Genomic DNA, 14,253 nt, shown 5'->3' with positions numbered 1-14,253 from the left:
TTGGGTAGGACTCATTTAAAACTTTGTCTCCCACTTTTCTCCCAGAGCTGTACATTCCCTCATTTCCCCTTCCCTTGTAAATAAACCTTTTATTAACCTTTCACGTGTGCCTGCAGTAGAGCATTGATAAGTCCTTTTAAGCACGCGGGTGAGGACCCACAGTCAGGCACCCCGTTTTGTATCGGGGTTGCTCTACAACAGTATGATCCACTTATTTAAGACTTTGATTTATTTAGGACTTTTGTGTACAATCTTTGGTTACATTTACTCCTATTTTTTTGATCTCATATGCAATTATAAATCGAATTTCTTTAAAATGCCAACGTTGTTACTATTGACACACGACACTATCTTTGAATATTGTCCTTGTGGCAGCAATTCTGTTAAATCAATTTATAAATTTAACGATTTTCCTAATTTTTGGATTACCTTATGTGCATATCATTTATGCAAATATTTCTTCCCTTTTAGTCTCCACCTCTATTTCCCCTTCTTGAAAACACTAAAACCCACAATAATTTGAAGGTGAATGTGTAATGCTCTTTGTAAATTCTTTAAAAGATGTCAGTGGATTTAATCTTTCCACCTCGCGAGCTGTCCCTTCAGCCTACTAAAGCCAGATCATGGCCCCTACAGCCAACCCTTCCCAATTCCGAGTCTGATAGCAGCAGAGCAGGCACCAGAGCCGGCTGCGGAAGCGCACGCCTCCCCCCGACGCCCCGCCCCCAGGCCGGACACAGCCAATCAGCAGGCGCCTCTGACGAGCGCGCTACCAGCCAAAATGGCGGCGCCCGTTGGCGTGGGGTCCCGTCCGTAGTCCCGTTGCCTTAAGAACCCCGTTCCAAAATGTGAAAGAGAAACGGCCGGTGGAGGGGGATCATAGGCAATGAGTCGGCGAAGGAAACATGGGGATAGCCCCGGCCTGAAGAGCACGCCGCGCAAAGCGGCTGAGGACTGCAGCTCGGTGGTCGAGCCAGGGAAGAGGCGGCTGAGGGCGGCCCGCGGCTCTGGGCTCCGCGGGGCCGGAGAGGGACCTCCCGTGCCCCAGCCGCAGCAAGAGCAGCCTCCGGCAGCCGCTACGTGCGGTAAAAGTAACCCCGAGGGTGAGATGTTGGCCGCGCGGCCTCCGCAGCTCAGCGCTGCAGCCCCACAGCCCAACTTGAACCGGGCGAGCCGGGAGAGCGGGTGGGGGTGGAGTCTCAAGTGTTTCCTGCCACTGGGCTGCGGGCTTCTTGAGTCCAAAAGGAGCCCCACACCACTCCCCCACGGCTCCAGCACGGCTCTGATAAAGTTTCAGCACCGTCGCGTGAGGCTATACCACCCGCTTTTCGCCCCTGCCACGGGAATAAGTCGTGGTTTTTACCTGTTTGAGGGGAGGCTGGCTAATAGCTAAGCTGCTCCTCCAGTCATCAGCATTAGCATGGCGAGGAAAAGTACCTGGCTGGCCTGCTACCTTCAGCTGTTCCCAGAGGAGTGATTTTCCCCCTTAAACTTTTTGCCCTGAGTTGCGTTAGCGAAGGGGCCACCAAAAAAGCTACCGCTGTCCTCAAAGCTTTGGTGGATAGCTCACCTTCTTATGAAGAAACCGGAAGTTCCTATTTCTTGTAGCCCCTGAAGCGGGAAACTAAGTACCCTTGAATATTTCATTCTGGTGAATTTTTGCTCTGCTGTTTGAAATTTCGTAAATCATGGTAGGACCTGGAACTCAGACAAACCTCATTCCTAGAGCGTGTTCTTGAAATAAAACTTGTTCTCTTACTTGTCTTTTGTTTACTCTCATAAAGCAATTTCGGAATAAACAAAGACAAATCTCTGCAGAAATGTAAAAGTGACACTATATAAAACTTACCCCACCAAGTGGATCACTAATGTTTTTTGGAGTAATTAGTGTAAGCTGGATAGATTTGCTTATGAGGGGCTAAACCTAGACTTTAATGTTTCTGTCGGGATACTTTGGATTTTGAAATCAATCTATAAATTAGGTGGTTCCCAAAGCCTCCCAACTTCCATGGCTAATGAATTTTCCTAACTAGGTTACACAGTATTTTACATTCATAGAGCTTGTAGATTATCTTAATGTAATTTGCGACATCAAATGTGTGAAGCATTACAAGAATTTTTATGTGAATCATTTTAATTGTGGTTAAAGTAATCATATCAGAAAAACTTACACTTGGACTATTAAAAAGTATATGGGGCATTACGAAGTAAAGTGATACTTTGAAATGCAACAATCATTATTTTAATTTTATTTTATATAGAAAGGTATGAAACCCCAGAGAGAGTGCTGAAAATGGACTTACTGTCATCTGCCTTCAGTTCTCCTAATGATCCAGATGGACTGAATGATATCTTTTGGGATCAAAATTCTCCAATGACAAAACAGTTAGGTAATTTGTTGTTAACTTGTTTTACCTTGGTAAATATTTGAAATGAATGTAGATACTTGTAACTATAGAATCTTGGTTGAGTTATAATATCAGGAATAGCAGATTGGGGGAGACTTAACGTATTATGATAGGTGTGTGATGCCAGAGTACATAGTGATCTAAGCTGTGCTAATTAAAATTGTTTTAACAGTGGCCTTTATTTTTAAAAATTAAGGGGTTTTTTTGGTTTGCAATTTATAGAACTCTCTTTGTTTTTTTAGGTAAAGGAAGAAAAAAACAGATTTACATCACAGATAGTGATGAAATCTCACATATTGTTAACCGTATTGCTCCTCAGGTAAATATCACTAACATTATAGTTTATTTTAAAATAATGAAAAATATGCCACTTAATCCTTGTGTAATTCATTTCACAAACATGAAAAAATTTTGGTGTCTTTTACAGTTCTCTTTTCCAAAATGGAGCAGCAAAGATTACTTTTACTTTTTCAACTACGGAAATGCATGCTTTGAAAAAAAAGGAACATTAAAATTATTAATATATGTTTTCCTAAACATAGAGTGATGATTGTTGACTAGAGCTTTGTTTCCTTTTTTAATGTTGTTTAACAATATATGACATCATTTTTCACATTATTATAATAATAGAATCAATTGATAATTCAAACTGTTAAGTTTTTTTTTGTGGTTAGTATTGCTTACTGTCTCTAGCCCATCTTTTCCCCAGTGAAGCTGCTCTTAATACTTATTGACTGATAAGATAATCAAAAAACACTTAATAAAGTGGAAAGAACACTGGGTTTGGAGTTAATTCTCAGTCAGCCTCCTTTATTGGGTCACCCTAAGCAATTCAGTTAAGCTCTCTGAACTTCAATTCATTTAACCATAAACTAGAATTATAATTTTTCTTGTTCTCTTCATTGGACTATTATGATTAAATTAGATGAAAATTCTTTGTAAACTATAAAACACTATAAGTTTAAGGTTATATTAAAGTTAATAATGATAGTTAAATTATTGTGAGAACCATCTTCAAAATTTCTTATTTCAGTTGTTTTATTGAATGAAATGAATATGTTTAAGCATCCTCTATTCTGAACCTTTTGGCTTTCCTCTCCTTTTCTTATTCAACAGTATTAAAATTCAGAAAATATCCAAATTTTGCTTAGTTTCTCTTCTATGAGAAGTACTCTGTGGAAAATTCTCTGTTGGAAGAAAATCACTATCTGTTGACCATAAATAGTACATGGCACTGGTCCAAACTAGTTACACGGAATCGCCATTATCCAGGTGGAGGAGAAGACAGGAAATAAAGTTCTTCTTATTGGCTATAAAATATCCAAAATTACAACCAGCACAGTCAAAACAACTCTGTTGCTACTAGCTCTGCATTCCATGTTTGGCATGTCATAGAAATTCATTTTACATATGGTTCATTAGTTAAATAGCATTTATGCCATAATACTGCTTACTTCATAAGTTAACAATAGATCTTCATTAATTGCGGGTTTCACATGAAAGAAGCATAATAAAATGTGTTTGGGCTAGCCAGTCTAAATAGTGATAAAAAGATAGTTGAGTAAATTATTGGACTCTTTACCTAAGTGGGCTAGAAATAATAGTTCACATAAAGAAATGGCAGCAGTGTGCAAGTGGTAACTTGTGTAAAAGAAAAAATATGGTGAAATTAGTTGCTTTTAAATGTTACCCTTTTCAAGTGAGCACTTTTAAAGCAATGTAAATCTTTGGTAGTATCAGGGTCTTTTAAGAGCAGTCATGTTCTCAGAATGACATGTTAATGCTGTTTATTTTTAGATGAGTTACCCTCAAATAATTGCTTAAGTTACTTTAATATCTTTAGAGGTAGCATTTTTTAAAAGCAGTATTCCCTTTCATTTTAATTGGAGAGTCATTTTCTTTCTTTAGGGCTATGTTTTATAAAATGTTATTTGAAGATGGTATATATTTTGCCATCATGTTGTTACAGTGTTGCAAGTTGTATTTTTTAGGATGAAATGAAATAATGTTTTTTAGATAACTTATACAGCAGTTGGATTGTAGTTGGGAATCAATAAATTATGTAATTATGTATGAAGAAGATTTTTAAATACAGCGTAAACATATACAAATATATAGTGAACCCATAAATATGTTGACTATATAATGTCATTTTTATTGTCTAAAAACTGAATACATTTTAAAATTACTTGATAAATGGATTGAAAATCTATAATTAAATCATTAAGGATGTTATTGTCCCTAGATTGTTGTTGAATATTGAATCAAAGTGAAATAACTGATTTTGTTGACTATTTTGCAAAGCTAAAAGTTACTAGCTTCAAGTGGACATCTAAGAAAACTGCTTGATGATTAATTGGAAATTTAAATCACCAAGCTTCTACCAAAACCTTTTACCTAGGTTTAGGGATCTATTACCTAACCTTCTAATAAATAAATGTGACTGGTGTCTTCTTTGTGCCTGGCATTTTGCTTAATTATCATGAATAGTCTTTGCTTTCAAATAACATAATTTGGGCCTCCCCGGTGGCGCAGCGGTAGAGCGCTGGGTTGCGAAGCTGCCCGCGGCCTCTGCGGCGCCGGTTCAATCCCCGGCTGTTCCCCGGCCACCGGAGGAGGGTCCCACATGGCGCGCAGACCTCTCCTGCCGCCCGCTGCTCCCCTCAGCAGTGTACTTCGGTCCTTCTGCCTGCTCTGCTCCCTGCTCTGGCTCTAGTGAATTCTCTCACCCTCCTGCGCTTCTGACTGTACCCAGTGCATGTATAAACAAAAACAAACAAACAAGCAAACAAATAAAGAAAAACATGCCTCTACTAAAAAAAAAAAAAAAAAACAAATAACATAATTTACTATTAAGAATATTTTTACTTTGTACAATATTTATATTCCTTTTGGGTAGTTAACTCGTATGATTGTTGGCTTGTTTTGAACTACTGCAAGAACTCCTTTGCTCAATTTTTGGTGTAGTCATCTGGCTAAAATGCATAGCAAAAATACTCTGCACTAAAATGCCTCTCTCCTAGCCTTAATACTGGTTAAACTTCCTTTGTCTGCTTTTTCTACTTTTCTTCTTAACTTTGCCTTGTTCTTAGCATCATATTCTTATCTCTCTCTCAGTACTGACCTAAATTCTATTTAAGTGTTCTCAATTCAGATTATCATGCATTGCAGAACTTTAGATAAAAATTATAATGAGCATATAAGGAAAATTTGAAATGTTAGTTTACACAAAAGAATTCATTAGGTATCTTTAGTCTTTAGACTTATGATTTCTGCTACATAGTTTATTTCTGATACTAATGTTTATTTTTATGACTGCCTTAATGACAACTGAAAAGACAATTTTCTTTTGATAAAAACATGTTGTTACTGTTAAATATGCATTTGTTAATTTTTAAAACTTAAATGTTCTGTTTTTAAATGAGAAATCTTCAATTCACAATGTTTTCTAAAACATAAGTAGATCACTTTTTGCAACTTATTAGTGCCATCCTTTAGCTACTCATTGTCTTAGAGGTTTTTTTTCTTAGTACCTGGTACCTTACCAAAATATACTCCTTTAGAAAAATAATTGAGGCTAATTAAAACTAACTTCCTTCCCTCCCCCCTCCCTCCCTCCCATCCCCCCCTTCTTCCCCTCGGTCCCCCCCACCCTCCCCTCCCTCCCCACCCTCCCCTTCTTCCCCTCCTCCCTTCCTCCCTCCCTCCTGAGTGGCGGTTAGGCCAAGGGCAGAATGGGAGTATTTTCACCCCTGTTTTTTTTCCCTTTTCTGTCAAAGGAAGAAAAACCAACAGCTAACTCCATGCTGGGAATGTGGATTGGTGAAACAGCTATTCCTTGTACCCCTAGTGTAGCAAAGGGAAAATCAAGAGCAAAAATCAGCTGTACAAAGTAAGTTTAAATTTTTCAGACATTCTGAGATACATTGAAGTAAATATGTTAATAATATTCTGATTTATGATATCCACGTGGTTATAAATTATTTCCCATAGTTTTGATGTAAACATTGTGTATTATAATAGAACTGTTACAATTTCAAGTTTAAACAGTAAAATGTGATAAAAAATTGAATATTCCTGAGTCTTAGAACTTAGTCATTAATATTTAATATTTGTTTAATAGGTTAAAAACACAAAATCGAGAAGAAGAACTTATGAAACTGGCAAAACAATTTGATAAAAACATGGAAGAGCTAGATGTAATTCAGGAGCAGCACAGGAGAAATCATGATTTTATCCAAACAATTTCTGAAGCAAAAAATTTAAATAATTATGAAGATAATGTACAAATGCAGTTATATGAAATAGGTCCTGAAGTAGATAATGCTATACTAAAGAAGAAACCAACTAAAGAAAACACCAAGATACCTGTGGTGAATGATCAGAATAGTAGTCAGAAGCCATTTGACCAGAATGCTGAAGCAGCCTTTAATGCCATTTTTGATGGTTCTACTCAGAAATGCAGTGGAAAGTTAAGCCAGGATGTGTCACATACTTCTTTGAACACCAGTAATACTATCTTTGGAAAGAAAAGTGTTTTGAAAAAGGAAAATATTGCTAATGAAACTCTGGTCACTGAAAAGCTGGCAAATAAAACCCCAGGATCACTTTCTCATCAAATAGATACTCCCATAATACAATCATGTGTGACTTCCTACACTAAGAAGGAAGAAGCTTTTAATAAACATATTGATGGATTTACTACCAGTGATTTTGAGGACAATTGGGAAAACTTACTAGCTAATGAACCTATTGCTTTGCGAAACATCAAAGTGCCTGAACTTTCCCCTGTGTCTGAAACATCCCAGATTGCTGATCAAAAGGGAATTTGTACCTTTAACAATAAAAATGATAAAAGTAAGTCAATACTGACTGATATAAATCTCGATGCCAGGTTAAGAGATCCAAAAAATTTACAAGATGTTTCTTTACAGACACGTAACAGTGAATTAACATGTGATGGAAAATACAGACTTTCACCAAATCCAAATGATAAACCAACCATATTACATTCCACTGGAAATAAAATGAAATTTGAGAAATCTTTCAATAAAATGATTGTTCAAGACAAGTTTCAAGATTGTACAATTGCATCTAATCTAACGAAAGTAAAGGAAGATACACACACTAAATTTATTTCTAATGTAAATGCTTCTAAGAACTCTACTCTAAACACAAGATATTCTCATGATCAAAATAATAAGACGAGTGTTAGTCAGTCTTTTAAAGCAACTGCTATTAAAGATCCTTTTGACTCTGCAACTTTGAACAACATAACTAGTGTTCAGAACCCAAATCAGAGTAATACATCCAAGTTAGGCTCTTTCTTTGATGATTGGAACGATCCATCATTTGCCAATGAAATTATTAAAGCATGTCATCAATTAGAGAATAATTGGGAAGCAGATGATGTAGATGATGATTTATTATACCAAGCATGTGATGATATTGAAAAACTAACTCAGCAACAAGACATTAAGAAGGACAGCAAGATGTCAGAAGGTATACTTGAGAGCCTTAACAGTTGCAAACATGAAGCCAGAAATAGGTTTACTATATCTAAACAAGGAAGTCAGTTGGTGCAATCGCAGCATTTGAATCTGAGCAGCATTTCAGTGCAAACATCTTCCTTGACAAATAGCCCTCAAATAAATAAATCAGTGAAGACAGAGAAAAGGGAAGTTTGTGGAAATTCTCCAAGTTTTTTAGGTGCTACAACAAATTTGACTATATACCCTAATAACTCAACTTGTCAAGCAAATAATTTGCACATGTCTTGGAATAACACTGGTGTTCCAATAAAAGCGAATAGTTCCAAATTGGTTCTTACAAGAAGTTCGAGTTTGAGTTCAGATCACATGCGTACAGAAATGGCTTCTAATAAGAAGAATTTGAATATTCAGAATCTGTCTTGTCAGACCATAACAGATGAAGCTCAGAGCGACCTTAATAGGCCAGTTGGATTTTCTAAGTATACCTTTACAAGAATGAAGAATTCTCAACTTCTTTCTCAGTTTAATCAAAACTGTAGAACAGGAAGTATTTCTGATACCAAAATTGCACAGGGTTTAGAGAAAAATAAAATTGTCAACCCATTATGTGGGGATGCTATTAAACAGCAATCTTCGGTGAAACTTTCTGAATCTTCGAAACAACCATCAAAAGGTATGTATGAAATGCTCTTCTTTAAAAAGTTTCATTCTGAAAAGTAGGTAAAACTAGTAATTGTATTCAATTTGCATGAGATAAGAAAAAACTGAACTTTAACTAGAATTCTGAAAAGAGATGTTTACAGATATGCTGTACTATACAAGTGTTAGTGGTTCAAAAGACTTCATCACTGTCTTTTTCAACACTTACAGTGACTAGCATATAGTAGGCACTCATATTTGATGAAGGATTTTTTTAGTTCCTGGAAAATTGCTGTTTTGGATATGTATTGCTTTGTGAGATTTATTAAATACCTCATTTTAAAATCTGAATAATCTTACTCTTATATGTAGGATAACATTGAGGTAAACAGTATTGTGTTAGTTGTGAAGGTTAGAATTGTAATTATTCAACATAAACTGTCATCTTTCATTCTTCCAGTTTCTCTTTTCCCCAATTTGTTTTGCTATGAGTAAGTTCCATTGTTTCTACCTCGAAAAATATATCTCAAATCGTCCATTTAAGAATTTCTTACTCTATGACTACCAACCTTATCTAAGCCAACATCTTTTGTTCAGACTACTGCTATTCTTTCACCAGTCTACTTTCAATATTCATCTTCAAATAGAATAATCTCTTTTAAAAAAATAAGCAAATATGTCATTCCTGTGTTAATTCAACTTTAAATGACTGCCCATCAGATTTCAAATAAAATCCAAACTTAAAACTGTGGTCTAAAAGGCTCTTGATTATCTCTCATGAACCTGCCTGCACTCTTTTATTTACCCTTACCTGTGAAGTTTCAGTTGCAACAGCTGTCCTTCATTCCCTCAAACAGAACACCTTATTTCCTAGTTCAGAAGCTAGGTATGTCTTTGGTTTTTTTCAATGAATACTTAGACCTACTACAGCATCACTCACATAGAAGATGTTTAATATTTAAATGAACATGCAATATAATGTAAAAAGTTTGTTTTCCATTAATAACTATACTTTTTAAAAAGGGAGTGTATCTGGCATAACTTGTGGTTTTTAATTCCTAGTGCTTTCTCACAACCTCAAATCTTTGCACTTGCTCTTCCTACCCCACAAATATGGCTCCCACACGTGAATACTTCATATCTTCCTGGCCATTTTCCATTTGTCAACACAATGATATAGTGGATATAGATGTCAAATTATAATGCTATATAGGTGAAATGTTATAAATCAATGTTACTTCAATAAAAAGTTAAACACAGTGTGTTTCTAACCACATAGTTTGATCTAGATTCTTTTTCTGAAGTTTCTCTAATACCCATCACTAACTTCTGTTAACAACATCTACCGTGTTAGCTTATAATTGCAGTTTCCCTCACTTGGACTAAAATTAGGAATCGTATTTATTATATAAATCCATAGTATTTTAGTTTCTTTTCACATTGGATTGTTACTATTTTCATTGTCTGGATTCTAGGCTATGCATTTGTTAGAATTACTGTTACAACTTTCCTACTAAAGTTATCCTCCCCCCCCCTTTTTTAATTTATAAGAGTATATGTTAGTTGCTTTAAAAGAAAGAAAACAATATAAAATAATTTGAAGTAGAAAGTTGTTCTCTTTTTACCCTTTCCCACAATGATTTCCCAGGGAAGCCACTATTAACAATTTAGTATGTATAATGTTACATTTTCTTTGCATAAAAAAATGTGTATATACCTGTAGATGAAATTATATAGCCACTATTTGACAGTTTCCCACCACTTAATATACTGCAGCAATCTTTTCCTGTTAGTACATATAGATTTGCTTCAGTCCTTTTTAAGGACTGTATAGGGTACCATAGTTTAGTTTCTACTGATGGACATTTAGTTAGGTTACAATTTTTGCATTAGAAACATTCCTTCCGTGAATATCCTTACATAAATTTCTGAAAGCTCAGGTGGCTGTATCTGTTAATTATTCAAAAATTGATAAGAAAATGTTTTGAATTTTGGTGCACATGCCATATCTTCCTACACCAATTTAAGTTCTTACTAACACTAACAGTGAATATTTCTCTATATTATATCCAAAAATAGAAATTTTGAAACTTAAAAAATTATCAACCTGTAATAATTTTAAGTTTTTAAACTTATATTTAACTAAGTGTAATTAACTGAACTCCCAGCATGGATTTATTTGCATATAGTAATAAATTCATTAAGAACTAAATCTTTCTAAATTATTTGATTTTTCCCGAAACTTTTATCTAGTATCCTTTGTACATTTTGTATAGATGCCATTAAGTTTACTTTATCAATTTTTCCTTTTTGTTTACTGATAGTGCCTAATCTTACAGTTAATATTTGTTTATATCCTCTATTGTTTCTATTTCTTTTTAATTTGGTATGTAGCAAAGTACTCCTCTGAAAATAAAAACATTCTTAACTACCTCATTGCTTTAAGACACCATTTGGCAAACAGTGGCCTGTTAAAATCCAGTTTATAGGTAACATGCTAAAATGTTTTCAGAATGTTTTAAATGATTGAAAGAATGGAAAAGAATGTTTTGTGACTTTTGAAAATTTTATGGAATTCAACTTTAATTAGCTATAAATAAAGTGTAATACTGCTACATCATTTATATATGTATTATCCATGACAGTTTTTATGCTACGGTAGCAGAGGTGAGCAGATACTGAAGAGATTTTATGACCCTGAAAGGTTAACATTTATTCTCTGGCCCTTATCAGAAAAAAAAATTGTTGATCCCTGTTTAAGGGTAAAGTGTAAGAGCTATTTTTGCTTTGAACCTTGCAGTAGTTTGAGATTTTGCTATGTATTCTTATTGCAGGTTGAGTTAAAGGAAGGGCTGATGGGAGAAATGAATGACTAAATCAAATTTTCACAGTGTGACTTTATTATATCATTTGAAATTATTTTCCTGAATATCACCAAGCCAGCCATAAGGCCAATTTTAGAGAACTCTTTTCTTTTCCATGTTCATGGATTTATCAACCCATTTTCCTTTGAAACTTTTGGTCAATTAAGTGTAAACAATTAAGTGTGTGTGTTCTGAGTTTCTTGTGTGTCTAAGCTTTGAGACTAAAATATTAGATAGTCAAACTATTGTAAATTATCTTGTAGTATATTTTTGTTAGCAAAAATAGCTACAGTCTATGATAATTAGGTTAGGAAATAGAAGTTATCAGAATCATCTGGGGAATTGATTCAAAATATGTGTCTCTTACCCTGAACACCTTCTCCCATTTCTGATCTTACCAAAAAAGGAAGGGGAGGCAGATGATATGTTTTTGACAAATGTCTTTGTTAATTAAAAAAAGAAATATAACAAATTCCAAACTTTTGTCTAAATGTTAACATACTTTTCTGCCAGCTACAAATTCTTATTTTATTCTATGAAAGGCAGATTTTACATAGTTTTGCCAATACAAGATCACTAAAATGTGTATTGGTGTAATAGTCTTAATTTTAAAATATCATTTTAATGAGAAAACTAGGTTTACTACTTTTAAAATTTGATTCTCCTTAGCCCTATGTAGATAATCTAGCATGTTAGCTCAAAGTGACATAACTTGGAATTAAATTCATTTTATTAGAACTCGGTAATTTGGCAGTGGTAAAACTGGGTATGTTATTAGACTAAAACATTTTTGGAACAGACAAAACCAAACTAAAACAATCCCTAGAAACTTGACTACAGAACTGAGGCTACCAGAAAGGGAGGGTGGGGTTGGAGGGCTAAGTGTAGAGGGGTCTTACAGGAACCTTGATAGTGCTTCTGGTGTGGTAACATACATTTGGAGATGTACCAACCTATACTTCTCACTCGCATGGTGTTCTCAAAAAACAGTGCAATTTTTAAAAACAGAACTTTTCTATTTTCAGTTATTTAAATTAAAACACGTTATTTCATAATAGGTTTGTCTGACATATTTCACAAGACTATATCAGAATGCTTCATGTTTTATAAATATTAAAAAGACACTCAGATTGAAGATTTTATTGTTCTCATTTAATTGATTATATTTTGACTACTCTGTTATTAAAGTTTACACAGCATTTAAAGTCCCACTTTGTTTTTAAAATACACTGTTGTAGGTTTTATGTAGTTAGATGTCACTGTCCAGAAGAATTTGCTAGATTATCAGAATGCACAGCTTTTAAAATCAAATGAATTTTATCATACTGTGAAAAGAGAGTATCAAATAAGGACAGATCAATCATTGCTTGATTTTCTTTTGACACAGAGCATTGTATCTATACTTGGGACTCTATATTTAATAGTTGAGTGTGATTTGATAGCCAAACCAATGTGGCAAATATGGGTGATTTAAAATTAAAACTCATTCAGAATGACTATAACTTATAGGACTAATACCTATATTTTATTTAATTTGTAGAGGAAGAAGAGAAAAATAGAAAGTATTCTCCTGAAGAAATTCAGAAAAAAAGACAAGAAGCACTGGTTCGAAGAATGGCAAAAACACAGGCATCATCTGTAAAAGGAGCTCCCACTTGATTCCTTTACTGAAATATTAGTTGGAAGACTTAACAAAGACAGTTGATAACTATCTATGATAGGAAATATTTCTTTCTTGATTTCTCTGTGAGAAATTGAATGCTGCTATAAGCATGGACTTGTTTATTTAATAAATCAGTGTTTGCAATGATCAGTGAAACCTTTCCTTGGATATATATGTGAAAGTAATTACATATAAATTTACAAAGTTCAGGAAAGCTAGCAATTATATACCTAGAATACAGAGGAAAGTAGTTATATTTTTAAATACTATGATTGGAGAAGATCATCCAAAACCAGGTGACCTACTTAATTTTTTATTGTAATAAACCTGTTCTGAGTATGAGCTTCAGTTACTAAGTTTAACAGCCATTTTTATATTTTATTTTCAATAACTTTCTTTAGATTTTTATACATATCTGAATTTTACTTAATACTTCCATATGCTTAGGAACATGGTTGGTAGGAAATAAAGGACTTCAGTTTATTTATAAAGTACTACTCAATTCCTAGTATGAAATAGATTTGAATTTGAATTTTCTAAAACACGTGTTTGGAAGCTTTCTACCATTTTTAGTAAAATGCTTAGAAGTCCAGAGAAAAGAAAGTGGATTGACTATATAAGTTATGTAACATTAACATTTAGAGCTCTTAGAAACTTCAGATACCAAAAGAAAAAGAGAAACATCAGATATCTTGTTCAGCATTTTTATTATATAGATTTAAAAAAAGTGAATACTGTTATTTTGAAAGTCACAGGCAAGTTAAAAGTGGGATTAAAATTATTTGTATAATTAGACAATTATACTATTTGCTTCAGAGTATTAATTAGTATGTAAAACAACTTGTTTGTGGGAGTATTAATTATTTTGTAATATCAAAAGTTAAAACACATTAAGGACTGTTTAATAATAATGTTCATCGTTTCTTGTATTAAAAATTCATTCCAGGATTAAAAATGAGAATTTTTTTTTTTTTCAGTTTTTCTATTAGCTTTGTAATTTTTCTCTTGACTGACTCACTGAGTTTACTAATCTGTTATTTCCCCGCACCCCCTTTTTTGCCTGTTTGGACTTACTAAGCCAGAAAAAGAAATTTAAGCAGAAGTCATAAGGCAGTAAAGATGGTCTGTTCATCACAGATGACTTTTGATGACCTGAGAAAGCTTCTAGATGTGACTTACTTATCATA

General features: G+C 34.1%; 1 protein-coding gene across 1 annotated transcript; it reads left to right on the top strand.

Moving 5' to 3' along the window:
- Positions 1-886: 886 nt before the first annotated feature.
- Positions 887-13,062, top strand: ETAA1 (ETAA1 activator of ATR kinase; the record flags this gene model as incomplete). The annotated part of the gene is made up of 6 exons (XM_084235476.1): positions 887-1,103; positions 2,262-2,390; positions 2,651-2,727; positions 6,188-6,300; positions 6,532-8,573; positions 12,944-13,062. The coding sequence occupies 6 exons, from the start codon at positions 887-889 to the stop codon at positions 13,060-13,062; spliced, it is 2,697 nt and encodes an 898-aa protein (XP_084091602.1).
- Between the last annotated feature and the right edge of the window lie 1,191 nt (positions 13,063-14,253).

The sequence above is a fragment of the Talpa europaea genome (genome assembly GCF_964194135.1).
Source record: "Talpa europaea genome assembly, chromosome: 6".
Taxonomy (NCBI): domain Eukaryota; kingdom Metazoa; phylum Chordata; class Mammalia; order Eulipotyphla; family Talpidae; genus Talpa; species Talpa europaea.
The sequence above is the reverse complement of the archived record's forward strand: the minus strand, read 5'-3'. Positions and strand labels throughout refer to the sequence as shown.